Source organism: Haliotis rubra, unplaced genomic scaffold, assembly GCF_003918875.1.
Source record: "Haliotis rubra isolate DU_JTF1 unplaced genomic scaffold, ASM391887v1 Scf733, whole genome shotgun sequence".
NCBI lineage: Eukaryota > Metazoa > Mollusca > Gastropoda > Lepetellida > Haliotidae > Haliotis > Haliotis rubra.
In genome coordinates this window covers 239,469-260,173 of record NW_025767450.1, presented here as the reverse complement: position 1 = coordinate 260,173, position 20,705 = coordinate 239,469, and the positions used below count along the sequence as shown (strand labels likewise).

Sequence of the window (20,705 nt, the reverse complement as noted above, 5' to 3'; positions counted from 1 at the left end):
AGTAGAATCGCCTGGTTTAAATCCTGATTGGAGATTAGAAACTATGTCGTTATCTCTGAAATAATTGAAGACGTGTTTGAAAACGCACTTTTCAAAAAGTTTAGCCAGACAACTTGTGAGTGCAACGGGTCTATAATTGGAACAGTCATTTATACTACCCTTTTTGTGAATGGGGACGACAGAGGCCTCCTTCCAAACTTGGGGAAAGGTATTTTCAGAAAGGGATTGGTTCAAGACATCTGATAGAGGGGCAGCCAACAATCGAGCGTTCATTTTCAGAAACTTATTGCTAATTCCGTCTGGGCAAATTGCTTTTGTAGTATCTACGGAAGAAAGAATATCATAAACTTCGTTTTGGTTCAGATAAACATCACATAAAGACTTATCATGATACTAAACAATCTCTTCAATATTCCTGTCTGGATAACTAACTTTTGTTTGATTTGGGAAATATTCATTCATTATATTTGCAATTTCAGTGCTATCGTCATAAAGTTGATCATAATTTAATACTGGAGGAAAGGAGCTTGATGAATTTTTGCCTTTTGAATAAGTTTTGATCAGACGCCACCAGACTTTGGTTCCATGCTTGTCATTAATTAATTTATCAATTTTGTCTGTATATAATTGTTTAGCCGTTCTGACGGATGATGTAGCTTTATTTCTGTATAATCTGAATTTTGTCCAATCGGAAGGTAAGTTGTGCCGTTTAGCAATCTTGTGTAAGCGATTACGTTTTCGGATCAAACTCCGAGTTTCGTTGTTCATCCATGGCACATCTTTTTGCCTGATAGTGACAATCTCGTTAGGCACGTGTTTGTTACATAGATTAATTACGGTATTGTTTACTTGATCTGCTACTTGATTTATGTCACGAGAAGAATATTTGTATTCCAATCAAGAGAACTAAGTTCATCAGTAAGGGCTTCGGTGTCGGTTGAAGTATAATCATAGATTTTTCTTTTATAAGTAACTGTTTTAGTTATTTTGTTCCTTCAAAGTAACATAGACAGGACAGTGATCACTACATATAGGATCAAGTACACCGGATTCTAGTACAGTAGCAACATGTGAATCAAAGATAAGATCAATCAAAGTACTAGAGGTAGGGGTAATCCTTGTAGGGTCGGTTATGATTTGAGATAATCCATTTATTAATTTGATTTGATCAACTCTGCTAGAATTTGTGGTAAGAATATCTTCATTAAAATCACCAGTCACAATTGTAATCAAGTCAAGATCAACAGCGTTACCAACAGATTCTTCTATTAAATTCGAATAGGCGTCGCTTTTATCTGCCCTATAAAATGTCGAGATAATTTCGTTTCTTGCATCTTATTTTAACCATTAGCAATACTATGGCAATATCACGGCAGGGGCCATCAGAAATGTACTTCACACATTGTACCCATGTGGTCTTCGATTAACCCTGGTCTTCGGCGTGACGAGCGAGCGCTTTAACCACAAGGCGGGAGGTTTTCCTGCAGCGTTGTATAGGATTCTGAGGACGTCGTAAACGTCTCTCCATTTCATCCCAGACGTGTTCAATGGTTAACGTCTGCATGTCGTCGAACAGACACACCTATGGTATGGTACTGACTGTAAGAGTTCTGGAACATGTGTCGGAGATTGTAACCCATCCGTCTTGACATGGGACCGGGGTCGGCAGCCACTGTGGGGACGGTCTATAACTTGATTTTTTGCTAGAAGCATCGACAATGAAGTGCCAATGGTGGACGTTTACGCATCGAGTACCGGTATGCTGCGACTGAAGGGGTGTGTGGGGTGGTGGTGGGGTTTAACACTGATGCGCGATAATCCCTATAACAATAGGGGATTAAGTTATAGTCTGCTTCGATTTAGCAAACGGTCTAACACACTATACTTCATCTCGATTTTTTTATTTCAGCAATTCAATTTGGTATATTTTCTCTTCTACACATTAGGTACATTTTCAGGAAATGGTTACAGAAGACATACATAAATATATTTGGATGACAGGCCGACAGAACATTTAAATGAGAGTGCCAACCTTCTACGTGATTGGTCGTTCTAGGTCCATCTGTATGAAAGTGGTTCCAGAGCAGCAGCTCGCCACCCTCAACCCACTGCTCGGTGACGTAGTCGGCAAACCGTTGCACATCCTGGTCATTCAGATCAACACTCTCTAGTGCATGAAACCAAACGTTCTCGACATCACACACCCTAACCAAAGGAAGTGCTAATGCACGCCTGACAAATGTACGCACGTTGTCATCATTCTTGTAAGCTCCCTGCAGTCCATAGTTACTTGCATGTTTACAAAATACATTGCACATTTCAGTATCTCAATTATATGGTACGGTATTTAGGTCATGTCCACAATTTCTATTTCTTCATTGTAAATAGCCTGAACTGGTCTGGAACCACTCCGGACTTTGGTCTTTTACTTGGCAAGAAAGGTGTCAATGTGAAGCTGAACTTGATCATGATGATGGTTGTTTATGTTCTTGGAACTGCTGAGAACATCACTGACGGTGTTGGCGGTGGCAGGACAACCTGTCTTACAACATTTCCAATGAACTCGGTCACCTTTTTGTGCTCTTAACTCGAAACCTGTGACCAAGACAGATTAAGTGTCTACCTCCTCTTGAATTCGAAATGAACTCAATGTTAACTTGTGCGTTTGCCATTTTGCAATGAGGGAATCATGTCTACATTCTTTATATACAGGCAGAAATAATCCTTTGAATAAGCTTCACTCAGTTTAGCTAATATATTCGAGTTCACTCAAATTAGTTACTAGAAATCGAGTTCACTCAAAACAAATTGGTGCTTTGTAATAATGAGTTCGAACTCAGCTGCCAAACGCTCATGTCCCCCAAATGAAACTACTGGTGACAACTACTCACTGAAAACAGACTATAGCCGGCAAGCTACCGGACCGTTACTTTTAATCCGTTATCATCACATCAGCTGTCCGACAAAGTGGGGTATGACCGACTGAAGCTTTACTCTCTAGTTCTCCATCTGCCATTCTCCCCGACACGTAGTATGTCCAACTTGTGCCAGAACCATGAACAAAGGGGGTGCTTTCTAACATCTGCCCTTCTTCAGACTGCTCTGAGTCGAAAGTGATAAGCTTCTGATTGCCTGCCCATTTAAAGTGAACATTACTGTCCATTTTATGGAGTGTGTGATGTTTTCTTCAAATTTCGGGCAAATCCAGCAACACGTGCTTGCTTGGGTTCTCCGACCATTTCAACACGCTCTATCACTGGTTCAATCCAAAAGTTCATTCACCAGATTACCAAAAGGAACAATTCCATGTCACAATAACATTGGCCTAAACCCTCCCCATGTTATGTGTATAAAAGACACACATTCCTTCACACGGTGAACCTAACACAATGTACCACTTTATCATCGGTATGTTATATTCTTATAATACAGTAGAATGTATCTGCCACACAAACATACTAGATAATGATAACAGTACGTGTTCGCGAAAGCAAATTCGTAGATCATTCAGCTATTTTGCATCTTCGCATTCCCCCGATTCAATCAGGTGGTTTATATGTCTGACGCCCAACGTGCGGCTGAGCACGTTCACATTAAATTTGATAAAAATAAGTCTCAGTACTCTGTCTAGTCCGTCTTACAGTCCCTGAACCATATTATCATCCCTACAGCCTAGCCCTCCCTACAATGTAGTCCGTCTCACAGTCCCTGAACCATATTATCATCCCTACAGCCTAGCCCTCCCTACAATGTAGTCCGTCTCACAGTCCCTGAACCATATTATCATCCCTACAGCCTAGCCCTCCCTACAATGTAGTCCGTCTCACAGTCCCTGAACCATATTATCATCCCTACAGCCTAGTCCGGGACGTGCCTTCTGTTGACGGAGGGAGTATGTAGCAGGGAGTGTTGTCATATCCCACTTTGCTGACGGGGTTAACTTCTTTGGTCATGTGGACAAGGCACCCGACTTCGGATCAGAAGGTTCGAATCCCAGTACGAGGCTCGAATTTTTATGGCGCTACATGTCTACATTGGTTGATAAGTAGTACATGTGTCTGTATAGTGTTTCGTTATCAACGGATTCCCGCGCGTCCGTTCTGTCCGACCTTTCAACAGTCGAAAACCCCACCTTTGTACCTGCCGTGACCTATTTTTAGGCTATTTTTATGAATCCAAACACAGCCTTTCAAACAGAAACCAGGAACATAGACTAAGGTACCACCACAACAACACGATGAAAGTCAGCGGGAAGATCGCCTTGGTAACGGGAGCCGCACAGGGCCTAGGGAAGTCTTTTGCAGCAGCTCTGTTAAAGAACGGTGCTAAGGTACAATCTGATTTATATCTGTCCATCATACAGGACATCGACATTTACCTCATAGAGAACATCGACATTTACCTCAGACAAAACAGCGATATTTACCTCATACAGAACATCGACATTTGCCCTATACAGGACATCGACATTTACCCTATACAGGACAGCGATATTTACCCTATACAGGACATCGATATTTACCCTATACAGGACATCGACATTGACCTCATACAGGACATGGACATTTACCCTATACAGGACATCGACATTTACCCTATACAGGACATTGACATTTACCCTATACAGGACATCGACATTCACCCTATACAGGATATCGACATTTACCCTGTACAGGATATCGACATTCACCCTATACAGGACATCGACATTTACCCTATACAGGACATCGACATTTACCCTATACAGGATATCGACATTTACCCTATACAGGACATCGACATTCACCCTTGTAGGACATGGACATTCACCTTATACAGGACATCGACATTCACCCTATACAGGATATCGACATTTACCCTGTACAGGATATCGACATTCACCCTATACAGGACATCGACATTTACCCTATACAGGACATCGACATTTACCCTATACAGGATATCGACATTTACCCTATACAGGACATCGACATTCACCCTTGTAGGACATGGACATTCACCTTATATAGGACATCGACATTCACCCTATACAGGATATCGACATTTACCCTATACAGGATATCGACATTTACCTCATACAGGACATGAACATTTACCCTATACAGGACATCTACATTTACCTCAGCCGATACAACGATATTCACCCTATACAGGACATCGACATTCACCCTATACAGGACATCGACATTCACCCTATACAGGACAGCGATATTTACCCTATACAGGACATCGATATTTACCCTATACAGGACATCGACATTGACCTCATACAGGACATGGACATTTACCCTATACAGGACATCGACATTTACCCTATACAGGACATTGACATTTACCCTATACAGGACATCGACATTCACCCTATACAGGATATCGACATTTACCCTGTACAGGACATCGACATTAACCCTATACAGGACATCGACATTCACCCTATACAGGACATCGACATTCACCCTATACAGGACATCGACATTTACCTCATACAGGACATGAACATTTACCCTATACAGGACATCGACATTTACCTCAGCCAATACAACGATATTTACCCTATACAGGACATCGACATTTACCCTATACAGGATATCGACATTTACCCTATACAGGACATCGACATTTACCCTATACAGAACATCGACATTCACCCTATACAGGATATCGACATTCACCCTATACAGGATATCGACATTTACCCTATACAGGACATCGACATTTACCCTATACAGGACATCGACATTTACCTCATACAGGACATGATCATTTACCCACTACAGGACATCGACATTTACCTCAGCAAAAACAGCGATATTTACCCTATACAGGACATCGACATTAACCCTATACAGGATATCGACATTTACCCTATACAGGACATCGACATTTACCTCAGACAATACAGCAATATTTACCTCAGACAGAACATCGACATTTACCCTATGCAGGACATCGACATTTACCTCAGACAATACAGCAATATTTACCTCAGACAGAACATCGACATTTACCCTATACAGGACATCGACATTCACCCTATACAGGATTTCGACATTTACCCTATACAGGACATCGACATTTACCCTATACAGGACATCGACATTTACCTCAGACAAAACAGCGACATTTACCCCATACAGGACATCGACATTTACCCCATACAGGTCATCGACATTTAGCTCAGACAGGACATCGACATTTACCTCAGACAAAACAGCAATATTGACCTCATACAGAACATCGACATTTACCTCAGACAAAACAGCAATATTGACCTCATACAGAACATCGACATTTACCTCAGACAGGACATCGACATTTACCTCAGACAAAACAGCAATATTGACCTCATACAGAACATCGACATTTACCCTATACAGGACATCGACATTTACGTCAGACAAAACAGCGATATTTACCTCAGACAGAACATCGATATTTACCTCATACAGAACATCGACATTTACCCCATACAGGACATCGACATTTACGTCAGACAAAACAGCGATATTTATCTCAGACAAAACATCGATATTTACAACCATACAGAACATCGACATTTACCCCATACAGGACATCTACATTTACCCTATACAGGACATCGACATTTACCCCATACAGGACATCGACATTTACCTCAGACAAAACAGCGATATTGACCTCATACAGAACATCGACATTTACCTAAGACAGAACATCGACATTTACCCTATACAAGACATCGACATTTACCTCAGACAAAACATCGATATTAAACTCATACAGAACATCGACATTTACCCTATAAAGGACATCGACATTTACGTCAGACAAAACAGCAATATTTACCTCAGACAAAACATCGACATTTACCCTATACAAGACATCGACATTTACCTCAGACAGAACATCGATATTTACCTCATACAGAACATCGACATTTACCCTATACAGGACATTGACATTCACCCTATACAGGATATCAAAATTTAACCCTATACAGGACATCGACATTTACCCTATACAGGACATAGACATTTACCTCAGACAAAACAGCGATATTTACCTCATACAGAACATCGACATTTACCCTATACAGGACATTGATATTTACCTCAGACAGAACACAGATATTTACCCTATACAGAGCATCGACATTTACCTCATAGAGGACATCGACATTTACAATCATACAAAGCATCGATATTTACAATCATATAGAACATCGATATTTACAACCATACAAAACATCAATATTTATAATCATACAAAACATCAATATTTATAATCATACAGAACATCGATATTTTCAATCATACAGAACATCGATATTTACACCCATACAGAACATCGATATTTACACCCATACAGAACATCGATATTTACAATCATACAAAACATCGATATTTACAATCATACAGAACATCGATATTTACAATCATACAGAACATCGATATTTACAATCTTACAAAACATCGACATTTACAACCTTACAAAACATCGATATTTACAATCATACAAAACATCGATATTTACAACCATACAAAACATCGATATTTACACTCATACAGAACATCGATATTTACAATCATACAGAACATCGATATTTACAATCATACAGAACATCGATATCTACAATCATACAGAACATCGATATTTACACTCATACAGAACATCGATATTTACAATCATATATAACATCAATATCTAAACTCATACAGAACATCGATACAATCACATAAAACAGAGATATTTCCAATCATACAGAACATCGATATTACACTCATACAGAACATCGATATTTACAATCATATATAACATCAATATCTAAACTCATACAGAACATCGATACAATCACATATTTACAATCATATATAACATCAATATCTAAACTCATACAGAACATCGATACAATCACATAAAACATAGACATTTCCAATCATACAGAACATCGATATTAACAGTCATACAGAACATCGATGTTTTTAGTCATACTGGACATCGATAGTTTGTGTCATACAGAACATGTCTATGTTCAGTATTTGTGTTGAGGTATATTAGCTATTTCACTGATGTCTTGAAACGGGTAAAGTCAAGGTAATCACATGCTTGGATTCAGGTCATACTACCTGGATCTGTATTTGTTGTCTGGAGTATTGACTGAGTGTGTCCTGCTGTTAACATTCCCGCGTAGCGAGGCATGTGATACTGTTGTGAACATAGGGTAGGCAACTAAACCATCCGCCATCGTGTACCCACTTTTAACCTACTGAGGTCGCGTTCTACAAAGATATCGCTGGAACAAAGCAAATGACAGGGTGTGACAGCTACCTCCACTTTGGGCTACATTCCCTGTATATCGCGACCTACGTTTGTGTTTGGGTGCAGTTGCACTCTATTGGAATAGTATCTCTTAATGTTTGATTGATATCGCGTTCTTTTCAGTCTCGGTTGATATCGTGCTTTCTTTAAACTTGGTTGATATCGTGCTTTCTTCAGATTTAGTTGATATCGTGCTTTCTTCAGACTCGGCCCTCTCAAGAGTCAGACGATACCGTGCTTTCTTAAAGATTCAAGATTGATACAACTACGCTGGGTGTGTAGGTTTTACTCAGCATATCACATGTGATAAGCGCTATCTAAATGAGCATATTTCATGTAATAATCTGTGAATTGTTTAGCTGTCTATTTCAGCTCCATTCCTACACTTGCCAAAGAATTAATTATCTCAGCCCTCGTCTTTCTCCAGACTGTAATGAGAATACAAGGCAGCTATTGTTTGTTTCCTGGGTAAATTATACATGCACAATTTTCACGATAGGAGCCTATCTACTAAGCTGGCAAACATTTTCCAGATTTTTTGACTATATATTTTTTATTTCCTTTTGAAAGAATGACGTTTTGTTTAGGAGAGCACGAGTACCTGACATTGGGTGTTCACGATGGAAGCACTGTAAGCTCCGTCGCGAGCTCATCATTGCAATGTACGGTACGGATCCTAGTCTGTCATACAGAAATTTCACCGTTTGCAGATCATTGCACCTATCACTAATCAAATGGACGTGAGGTTTGCTTAGTGTAACGGAACCAATTTGCAGCAGGCAAATCGTAGCTCTGATATCGCAAATAGACATCCAACAGATGTCGGTGTCAGTCGGTGTCAGTCATCCAACAGACTAGATGTCGGTGTCAGACACCGTTTTGACTTGAAAGATCTTGTGTTCCTACGTTTGCTCATATTAACACTTGCCGTGCCTCTGCCAGTGTTTGTATTGGGTGAGACACGAGGGGAATTATATGCTCACCTTTCGTGAACACCTGGCACCACCTCTGTCTACAAGATATTAATAAGTACCTGCATATGACAGAAACCGCAGCGCAAAAGAAAGTATGCACTTAAGATATGGATTTTTTTTAAATAATTACAAACGTTATAATAATAATCTTACTAGGCTGAAAACAATCGCCAAAACAAGGTCAACGTAAGGTCCAAAACTGTGATCCCCGTATACAACAGTCTCCCTCCAATAACCGTTCCAGGTTTGTTTCAGGGGCGGTGGGGTAGCCCAGTGGTTAAAGCGTTCGCTCGTCACACCGAAGGCCCGGGTTCGATTCCCCACATGGGTACAATGTGTGAAGCCAATTTCTGGTGTTCCCCGCCGTAATGTTGCTGGAATATTGCTAAATGCGGCGTTAAACCAAACTCACTCACTCACTCCAGGTTTGTTTCATTTCAGCCACAAACAGTGGTTTATACTTTATTTTGACCGGTCGGATTCGTATAACTGTCTCTGCTTTTCGCAGTGATTGCTTTTCATTATGGAAATAGTTTTGTTGCTGCTATTGACAATTACAATGACATCGCTTTTATGTATGTTGTTATTTATTCTGACTTATGAAGGTTCTAATTTCGGATGTCAACTCGGAGGCGGGGAAAGCGACGCTGAAAGCCTTCCAAGACAAGTATGGTGAAAACAACGTGATGTTTGTGAGAGCCGACGTTACGTCACAAGCCCAGATGGAAGGTAGAATGAGAACGTTTGTGCACAGACCATTACTTCGAGATAAAGAATGTCTTCTTAGGTTTATAGTAATTCTTAACTATAGTACTGTCGGAAATAGAAAAAAACTGTTTTTAGGCTGTTACTCTGTATCCCTAAAATTGACACAATTGCAAATAGCATATGTCGAAATAACCCACTTCGGCCTAACTGGGCGTTCAGTGGGATGCGTAATACGATATCCAGAAAAGCATGTTTACTCGTAAAATCGGGCAAAACTTAAGAACAAATACGAATAGCTGCGGAAAACAATAGATCAGACTATAGATGGCAATTAGCTCGCTCAGCCAGGTATGACGACGGACCGTCGACTCACCTGGCATGAAATGCACATGGCACAAGGGGTCATCTCAAAGATATTTTGTGCTTTTTCATGTGTGTTGACTATGTCTCATCTACTGATTAACATCTTACGTGCCTTTCTTTCATAAAGTTTATGTTGAGATATGTAAGAGAGTATGATACCCGAAAACCATAGAAACGCATCGTAGTATATAGGTGGCATGACCACCCGAAGATCGACAGGACTGGATATTATTTGTAAATTGTTATGACGTGCCGTGTACCTCCCCAGTATAATTGCCCATAAGGATTATCTTATCTTAGCTGATATCTCTATCCCCACGCCCGACCCCTGGTTTTGCTTTTGAGGCGACCCCTCCTATCTGTTTCTTTTCATAGTGACAGGGAGACTGCATGGTAGCTACATCCTTAATAGTTTCGGCATAAAAGTTATTATTTTTGACGTCAGCTATCGTTTATAATGAATCTACGTCTAATTTTAAATTGGGCATTTAAAAAGTGTCCTTTGTAATACAATATCGTCGCACACTAATTGCATAAAGCCATGGTCTGTTCCAAATGAGTCTTTTTGGACTTAGAAAAAAACCGCATTGCTCATTTCTGCACTAATTTCCCCTCAGTAAAGTCCTTTTTCTCCGTTTCCTATCTCTCTACCACTGAGACTGTAGTTAGGCCGAACTCAGTTTAACAGATTTTTCACACTTTCACATATCAACTACATAAATTGTAGAGATAAATGAGAAAATACAGTTTTTTTTCTATTTCCGACAGTACTATAATCAGCTGATGTTCAGATGTAATCTCAAAAGAGAGGGTAAAATGGTCATCAGCTCATCTTTCAATGTTTCTAATTTAAAGCGTTGTCCCTTATTTAACACTTCAGTAACAAGCGCAGCATTGTTAAAATGTTAAATTTGTTAAATCCTGTCCTTTGTATACTGTCTGCTGGGTGTGTATGTGATGCTTCTCCTCTACACCCCCATATCCTCTCCACATCCACATTCATGTCCCATCCACATCCACATTCATGTCTTCTCCACGTCCACATCCATGTCCTCTCCACATCCACATCCATGTCCTCTCCACATCCACATTCATGTCCTCCCCACATCCACATTCATGTCTTCTCCACGTCCACATTCATGTCTTCCACGTCCACATTCATGTCTTCTCCACATCCACATCCATGTCCTCTCCACATCCACATTCATGTCCTGTCCTCTCCATTCATGTCCCTCTCGCATGTCCACATTCATGTCCTCTTTCATGTCCACATTCATGTCCTCCTTCCACGTCCACATTCATGTCCTCTTCACGTCCACATTCATGTCCTCCCACATCCATTTCATGTCCTCTTCCACGTCCACATTCATGTCCTCCCCACGTCCATATTCATGTCCTCTCACCATCCACATTCATGTCCTCCACGTCCACATTCATGTCCTCCATGTCCACATTCATGTCCTCTCCGTCCATTCATGTCCCTTCCACATCCATTCCTGTCCTCCACGTCCATTCATTCATGTCCTCCCACATCCACATTCATGTCCTCTCCACGTCCACATTCATGTCCTCCATCGTCCACATTCATGTCCTCTCCACGTCCACATCCATGTCCTCTTGTCCATCCATTCATGTCCTCTCCACGTCCACATTCATGTCCTCCCTTCACCTCCACATTCATGTCCTCCATGTCCACATTCATGTCCTCTCCACGTCCACATTCATGTCCTCCCACGTCCATCCATGTCCTCTCCACGTCCACATTCATGTCCTTCCATCGTCCACATCCATGTCCTCTCCACGTCCACATCCATGTCCTCTCCATTCCATTCATGTCCACATTCATGTCCTCCATCCATCGTCCACATTCATGTCCTCTCCACATCCACATTCATGTCCTTCCATGTCCACGTCCATCCACATTCATGTCCTCTCCACGTCCACATTCATGTCCTTCCACGTCCATTCATGTCCTCCCACGTCCACATCCATGTCCATTCCTGTCCACATTCATGTCCTCCCCACATCCATATTCATGTCCTCCACGTCCACATTCATGTCCTTATCACATCCACATTCATGTCCTTCCACATCCACATTCATGTCCTTCCACGTCCATCCATGTCATTCATGTCCCTCCCACATCCACATTCATGTCCTCTCCATGTCCATTCATGTCCTCCATCCACATTCATGTCCTCCACGTCCACATTCATGTCCTTTCCACGTCCATTTCATGTCCTTCCACGTCCATATCATGTCCTCCATCGTCCATATTCATGTCCTTCCATCGTCCATATCCTTATGTCCATTCCATCCATTCCTTTATGTCCATTCCATCCATCCATCCACTCCATTCCTTCCATCCACCATTCATGTCCTTCCACGTCCATTCCATGTCCTCTCCATCCATCATTCATGTCCTTCCATGTCCATTCCATGTCCCATCCATCCATCGTCCATTCTCCTCCATATCCATGTCCTCCATACCATCCATGTCCTCCATGTCCTTCCCACGTCCATTCCATGTCCTCCACGTCCACATTCCTGTCCTCCATCCACGTCCACATCCATGTCCTGTCCACCATCCATGTCTCATGTCCTTCCCACATCCATTCCATGTCCTTCCTCTATCCTCCATTTCATGTCCTCCACATCCATGATCCATTCCATTCTTCCATCCACGTCCACATTCCTTGTCCTCCATCCATGTCCACATTTATGTCCCTCCACGTCCACATTCATGTCCTCCTCCACATCCACATTCATGTCCTCTCCATTCTGTCCACATTTATGTCCCTGTCCACGTCCATATCCATGTCCATTCCATTCCATCCATATTCATGTCCTCTCCATGTCCATATCTTCATGTCCCTTTCTCCACGTCCACATCCATGTCCTCCATCCATGTCCACATTCATGTCCTCCATGTCCATATCTATGTCCTCCTCCACGTCCACATTCATGTCCTTCCACATCCATTCCATGTCCTCCATTCCACGTCCATGTCCATTTATGTCCTCCATTCCTATCCACATCCATGTCCTCTTTCATGTCCATATCCACGTCCATCATATGTCCCTCCCATGTCCACATTCATGTCCTCTCCACGTCCACATTCATGTCCTCCACGTCCACATTTATGTCCTTCTCCACGTCCACATTCATGTCCTTCCCACGTCCATTTCATGTCCTTTCCACGTCCACATTCTATATGTCCCTCTCCACATCCATGTCCTTCCACCACGTCCTCCATTCCATCCACCATTCATGTCCTCCACCTCCACATCCATGTCCTTCTCCATTCTCTCCATGTCCATTCCTCTCCTCCATACATCCACATTCATGTCCTCCATCCATCCATTCCATGTCCTTCACATTGTCCATATTCATGTCCTTCCACGTCCACATTCATGTCCTCTCCACGTCCATTGTCATATCCTTTCCATCGTCCCCATCCATGTCCTCCATCGTCCATCATGTCCTCCATCTCCACATCCATCCATTCATGTCCCATCCACGTCCATTCTATGTCCTTCCACGTCCATTCCATGTCCTCTCCTCCATCCATCCATGTCCTCCTCCATGTCCATATTGTCCTCCTCCATTCCACGTCCATTCATGTCCTCTCCACGTCCACATTCATGTCCTTCTCCATGTCCATTCATTCATGTCCATTCACATCCATTCCCTCCATTCCATGTCCATCCATCCATTCATGTCCATGTCCACCATCCACATTCATGTCCTCTCCACATCCATATTCATGTCCTTCCATCCACGTCCACATTCATGTCCTTCCTTCCATTCCATTATTCATGTCCTTCCATTTCGTCCATTCCATGTCCTCTCCATGTCCACATTCATGTCCTCTCCACGTCCATTCATGTCCTCTCCACGTCCACATCCATGTCTCCTCTCCACGTCCACCATTCATGTCCTGTCTCACGTCCACCATCCATGTCCTCTCCATGTCCACATTCATGTCCTCTCCACATCCACATTCATGTCCATGTCCATTCCATGTCCTCCATGTCCATTCATTCCACGTCCATCCATGTCCTCCCATCGTCCATGTCCATTCATGTCCTCCATTCCATCGTCCACCATTCATGTCCTCTCCATTCCTCCACATTCATGTCCTCTCCACATCCACATATTCATGTCCTCTCCACGTCCACATTTCATGTCCTCCATCCATGTCCATCCATTCATGTCCTTTCCATCCATCTCCATTCATGTCCTCTCCACATCCATATCCATGTCCCTCTCCACGTCCATTCATGTCCTCCACGTCCATTTCCATGTCCTCTCCATGTCCATTTCATGTCCTCCATCCATCCATTCACATTCATGTCCTCTTCCACCATCCATATCCATGTCCTCCTTCCATGTCCACATCCATGTCCTCCATCCATCCACATTCCATTCCATGTCCTCTCCATTCCATGTCCACCATTTATGTCCATTCCATGTCCATCCATGTCCATCCTCCATCCATTCCATCCACCATTCATGTCCCGTCCATTCCATATCCATTCCATGTCCTTCCATCCATCCACATTCCATGTCCTCCACGTCCACATTCATGTCCTCCTCCATCCATATCCATGTCCTCCACGTCCATTCATGTCCTCCATCCATGTCCATTCCATGTCCTCTCCATCCATTTCATGTCCTTCCATTCCATCCCACCATCCATTTCATGTCCTCCACATCCATATCATCCATCCATTCATTCCCTCCATTCCATCCCTCCATCCATCCATTCATGTCCTCTCCATCCATTCATGTCCTCCATTCCATCCACCATCCATTCATGTCCTCTTCATCCACATCCATGTCCTCTCCACGTCCACATTCATGTCCCTCTCCACGTCCATGTCCATGTCCTCTCCCACGTCCATTCATGTCCTCCCACGTCCATTCATTCCATGTCCTCTCCACGTCCACATCCATGTCCTCTCCACGTCCATTCATGTCCTCCTCCACATCCACATTCATGTCCTCCATCCATATCCTCCATTCCATTCATGTCCTCCATTCCATCCATCCATTCATGTCCTCCCACATCCATTCCATGTCCTCCACCATCCATATTCCATGTCCATCCACGTCCACCATCCATGTCCTCCACCATCCACATTCATGTCCTTCCACGTCCACATTCATGTCCTCTCCACGTCCACATTCATGTCCCTCCACCATCCACATTCATGTCCTCTCCACGTCCACATTCATGTCCTCTCCACGTCCACATTCATGTCCTCTCCACATCCACATTCATGTCCTCCCCACATCCACATTCATGTCCTCTCCACATCCACATTCATGTCCTCTCCACGTCCACATTCATGTCCTCTCCACGTCCACATTCATGTCCTCTCCACGTCCACATTCATGTCCTCTCCACGTCCACATTCATGTCCTCTCCACGTCCACATCCATGTCCTCTCCACGTCCACATTCATGTCCTCTCCACATCCACATTCATGTCCTCTCCACTCCACATTCATGTCCTCTCCACGTCCACATTCATGTCCTCTCCACGTCCACATTCATGTCCTCTCTCCACGTCCATTCATTCATGTCCTCTCCACATCTTCCATTCCATCCTCCTCACGTCCATTCATGTCCTCTCCACGTCCATATTCATGTCCTCCCACATCCACATTCATGTCCTCTTCCACCTCCACATTCATGTCCTCTCCACGTCCATTCCATGTCCTCCTTTCACGTCCATATTCATGTCCTCTCCACATCCACATTCATGTCCTCTCCACATCCACATTCATGTCCTCTCCACGTCCACATTCATGTCCTCTCCACATCCACATTCATGTCCTCCCCACATCCACATTCATGTCCTCTCCACGTCCACATTCATGTCCTTCCACCTCCACATTCATGTCCTCTTCCACGTCCACATTCATGTCCTCTCCCACGTCCATTCATTCCTCTTCCCTCCACATTCATGTCCTCCTCCATCCATTCATGTCCTCCACATCCATGTCCATGTCCATTCCATGTCCTCCATTCCTCTCCACATCCACATTCATGTCCTCTCCACGTCCACATTCATGTCCTCTCCACGTCCACATTCATGTCCTCTCCACATCCACATTCATGTCCTCTCCACATCCACATTCATGTCCTCTCCACGTCCACATTCATGTCCTCTCCACATCCACATTCATGTCCACTTTCCTGTCCACATCTGTCCTCTCTCATCATTCATTCCTTGTCCTCTCTCCACATTCATGTCCTCTCCACGTCCACATTCATGTCCTCTCCACGTCCACATTCATGTCCTCTTCATCTCCACATTCATGTCCTCTCCACCTCCACATTCATGTCCTCTTCATCTCCACATTTATGTCCTCTCCACATCTACATTTATGTCCTCTTCATCTCCACATTCAAGTCCTCTCCATCTCCACATTCATGTCCTCTTCACCTCCACATTTATGTCCTCTTCATCTCCACATCCATGTCCTCTCCACCTCCACATTCATGTCCTCTTCATCTCCACATTCATGTCCTCTCCACCTCCACATTTATGTCCACTCCACGTACACATTTATGTCCTCTCCTCTACACCCCCATATCCTCTCCACGTCCACATTCATGTCCTCTCGACGTCCACATTCATGTCTTTTCCACGTCCACATTCATGTCCTCTACACTCCCATATCATCTCCACGTCCACATTTATGTCCTCTCCATGTACACATTTATGTCCTCTCCACGTCCACATTTATGTCTTCTTCACGTCCACATCCATTTCCTCTTCATGTCGCCGTGTTTCAGCTGTCTTCCAGCAGGTGCGTGAAAGGTTCGGTGGGCTGGACATCATGTCGAACAACGCCGGGATCATAGGCGAGACTAGGGAAGTCTGGGAGAAGACCGTCGATGTCAACCTGGTCAGTTGGTCCACTTGTCTTGATTGTTATAGACACTACAACAGTTTTCGTGATTATCGATATTGATCTTCATTCACAATAGGTATTGACTTAATACAGGTAATGTTTGATACTGTCATGCTCGCATGTTGTTTTACGTCGCGATGTTATATTTACGTGAAGTAAAGAGAATCATTGCTGGTGTACCTGAATGTGTTACACACTGTGCTCCCTTTTTTCTGAATGAACCCAAAACCCGGATGGAATCCATATGCATAATCAAGGTAATAGACATACAGATCTACCCTGACATGAGCATGGATAGGGATATTCAAGGGCGTCGGATTCCGTTGTACAGACTGAGGTGTCTGACAATAGGTTTGACCGTAGATGTGGACATACACAGTACCACTTCATTGTGAAGTTTAGCCTGAACTTGGACGTGGACACTTCCCTTGTATGAAGCCGAGCTTGTGACCTACAGACGCTCTGATCTGTACATAAGATAATGACGGTGTGTTACAGAAAGGCGTGATCCGGGGGACGAACCTCGCCCTGGACCTGATGCGCCGGGACAAAGGGGGCCGAGGGGGAGTTATCGTCAACACGGCGTCCATTGCAGGTGAGATAGTTCAGTGCTGGTTGTGGAGCAGTTGGATGTTGTTCCATCGCCAGTGATGCTTGACAAGAGCAGCACTGCACCTCGCTCCCCATTCATGGCTATAGGACATGACAAAAGCTACGAGAGGTCGACATGACATATCATGCTTACATAAGGCCCCGACGATGAAAGACGATTTGTTAAGTGAGAACAACGCAGGACTAAAGAATGTCCCGTGTTTCTGTTTGTGCAGGTTTGATGGCGGTTCCGGGAGCTGAAGTTTACACTGCCACTAAACACGGGGTCATCGGCTTCTCCAGGAGTTGGGCTGTGAGTATCCACCAGACAGGGTCTTCAGACTACATTACCTTATACAGATAACCCGACTGTCTCGAGCTGTTGTAAAATGTTCAAAATTAATTTGCTCTGAAGGTTTTACCCACCAACCGAGTCTGCCTCAGAGTATTATTTAGTCTCAGAGATACAATGAACTCATTTAGAATATGTATCTACAAATAAACACAAATGCAGTAAGTTGGATTCAGCTGTGCTATTTCCTGTTCGGGGAGACAGGGTAGTGTCCTTTTCAAACATAAATATTGTATGTTCTAAATAGGAAATATTGGCTCACTTCAGACAATTCGAGCATGAAGTCAACTCTAACACACTATGTGCCGCCAATATTGGGTATGCTGAATGTTTCAGCGCAGCCCTCTGTGTGCTGACAATTGAGTATTGGGTATGCTGAATGTTTCAGCGCAGTCCTCTGTGTGCTGACAATTGAGTATTGGGTATGCTGAATGTTTCAGCGCAGTCCTCTGTGTGCTGACAATGGAGTGCGTGTGAATGTGCTATGTCCTTCCTTTGCCGACACGGCCCTGCTGCCCCGTGGTGGATCAGCTGACGGAGACGTCGGCAAATATATGGACGAACACGGAGTGATGTCGTAAGTGTTGTAGTTATGTTCTACTAATCAGGAGAGTTTACTAGTATTATTCATTCGTGCTATTCATCCTGGACACATTCGACACCTTACCTTTATATAGCTTTAAGGTGCGTCACCATCTCGGCCTCTCTCGTTCAGCAGAACCAGGGCAACGTGAGGACGCGAGATCTGTTTCTCACCTATTGCCCTGAATGTGAACAAAATGATAACGTCAAGGTTATCGACACTAACTCAAAGACAATAAACTGTTTGGTGAGATTTATCAGCTACAAAGAACACGAAATGTGCTTCAGAAATGGATACACGGTGAATACACCCCTGCTTTAGAAAGTACTGCTACCGCTTTGACGCCTCTTTGATAAGACGGGTGGCTCAGTCGTCCCCTAAATTCGCTGTACTTCCATCTTGAAGGCCAGGCACCAGTGAGTGTGGGTTTGAATCCCAGTTCAGTTGTGCTTCTAGGTTTGTCAGCACCAAACCTGTGATCAGGAGTCCCTCCAAGCGATAAAACTACTCCGACCTGAGATTATGCACTGTTTGCTCAGAATTAAAGTATCTGAGTTGCGCTATTTAATATTTCTTTAATCTAATCATAAGCCAAGTGTGTCCGATGATCAGTGACGTCATCGAGTGCCACCCTCAAGTATCCAGTATATGTCCACTGTATTATGACGGGTACCACCGATACAGCCTCTGCCATAGCTGTGTTCATGACGTCAGTCTTTCTACAATTGTCTATCGCCTTAGAGTATTTTGATTGGACGGTCCTCACGCAGTTTGAATTTGACATATAGCTGGTCTATGATGGTGAATGGATCGCGGTAATATATTGTAACAGAATGGAGATATACCACACTGGATAATCGAGGGTTCACAAACGTTTCCCTGATTGGTTGCAGCCCGGAGTATGTGGCCGAGGGCTTCCTGGATCTGGTACAGGATGACTCCAAGAACGGCGCTGTGTTGAAAATGGGGGAGAAATTAGGGAAAGTTTACGTGGAATATTAGAGTGACGAACAAAAGCACATATTCAAGAAGTTTAGAAATTGCTTCAAATCTTTACAATGTTTTGATATCAAATTCTCAGAATGGCATTTATAGAAAGACAAGGAAGTTGGTATTTACAAAAAAAAGAGTGATAGATTTGAAAACCGATGGAAAATTCTTTATGTTTTTCGTTAATGTAAACTTGGCCAACCCTTCTGATACCACCATTCAACCTACCCATCTACACAAGCATCCAGTTCCCTGAGTCGTAGTTCACGAACCTTCTTCACCTCGCAGTAGGTAGCAATACAGATATTTCAAAATGCAGCAAAAGGACTTCTCGTCAGTTTCTTGCCATTTTCATAAAGTACATGAAAAATCTGGGAGAAAATCAAAGCATTCTACCAAGGGCGGTGTTCTCAACAGGGCAGAATGTGAATGTGCTGTGGATGTGAACAGTTTACCTGGGCCACAGTTTAATCAAGGCCCCATTCGTGAAGATCGATGGGGAGGACGCTGGAGGGCAATCTGAAGGACATGGTTTAAGTGAGGTTCCACCACTTGTTTCAGCACAGAACTGATGACCCGTGTAGAAATGTCACCCCCCCAACTCCTTGTACTAGTTTATCAGTAAACTACTTTATTGTTGTTGTCCAACTGACTAATCTCCCACCATGTGACGTAATACCTAGATCCGCACTTTCCCGGAACATTGCAATGATTATGTTCCATATACCATATACCACATCTACACATATACCACAAGTACAGTAGAACATGGATATAGCGAACGCGGATATAGCGTACAAACGGATATAGCGAACAAATTTAAAAGTCCCGTCAATAGTCCTTTATAATATCATTAAAATTATACGCGAATAACGAACTCGTGAGTAGCGAATTAACGGCTATAGCGAACTGATTTA

General features: G+C 43.2%; 1 protein-coding gene across 1 annotated transcript; it reads left to right on the top strand.

The window, feature by feature from the left end:
* The first annotated feature begins 4,159 nt into the window (after positions 1–4,159).
* LOC124259711 (15-hydroxyprostaglandin dehydrogenase [NAD(+)]-like) lies at positions 4,160–20,426 on the top strand. Its single transcript, XM_046693900.1, has 7 exons — positions 4,160–4,330; positions 9,878–10,001; positions 17,154–17,266; positions 17,771–17,867; positions 18,100–18,176; positions 18,656–18,792; positions 19,692–20,426. The coding sequence occupies exons 1-7, from the start codon at positions 4,238–4,240 to the stop codon at positions 19,798–19,800; spliced, it is 750 nt and encodes a 249-aa protein (XP_046549856.1). The 5' UTR covers positions 4,160–4,237; the 3' UTR covers positions 19,801–20,426.
* Positions 20,427–20,705: the final 279 nt, after the last annotated feature.

Excerpts from the sequence above, each read along its gene's own strand:
- LOC124259711 (XM_046693900.1), top strand. The coding sequence starts at position 4,238 with ATGAAAGTCAGCGGGAAGATCGCCTTGGTAACGGGAGCCGCACAGGGC. Across the intron at positions 10,002-17,153 it reads GTCACAAGCCCAGATGGAAG|CTGTCTTCCAGCAGGTGCGT; the intron begins GTAGAATGAGAA and ends GCCGTGTTTCAG. Across the intron at positions 17,267-17,770 it reads AGACCGTCGATGTCAACCTG|AAAGGCGTGATCCGGGGGAC; the intron begins GTCAGTTGGTCC and ends GGTGTGTTACAG.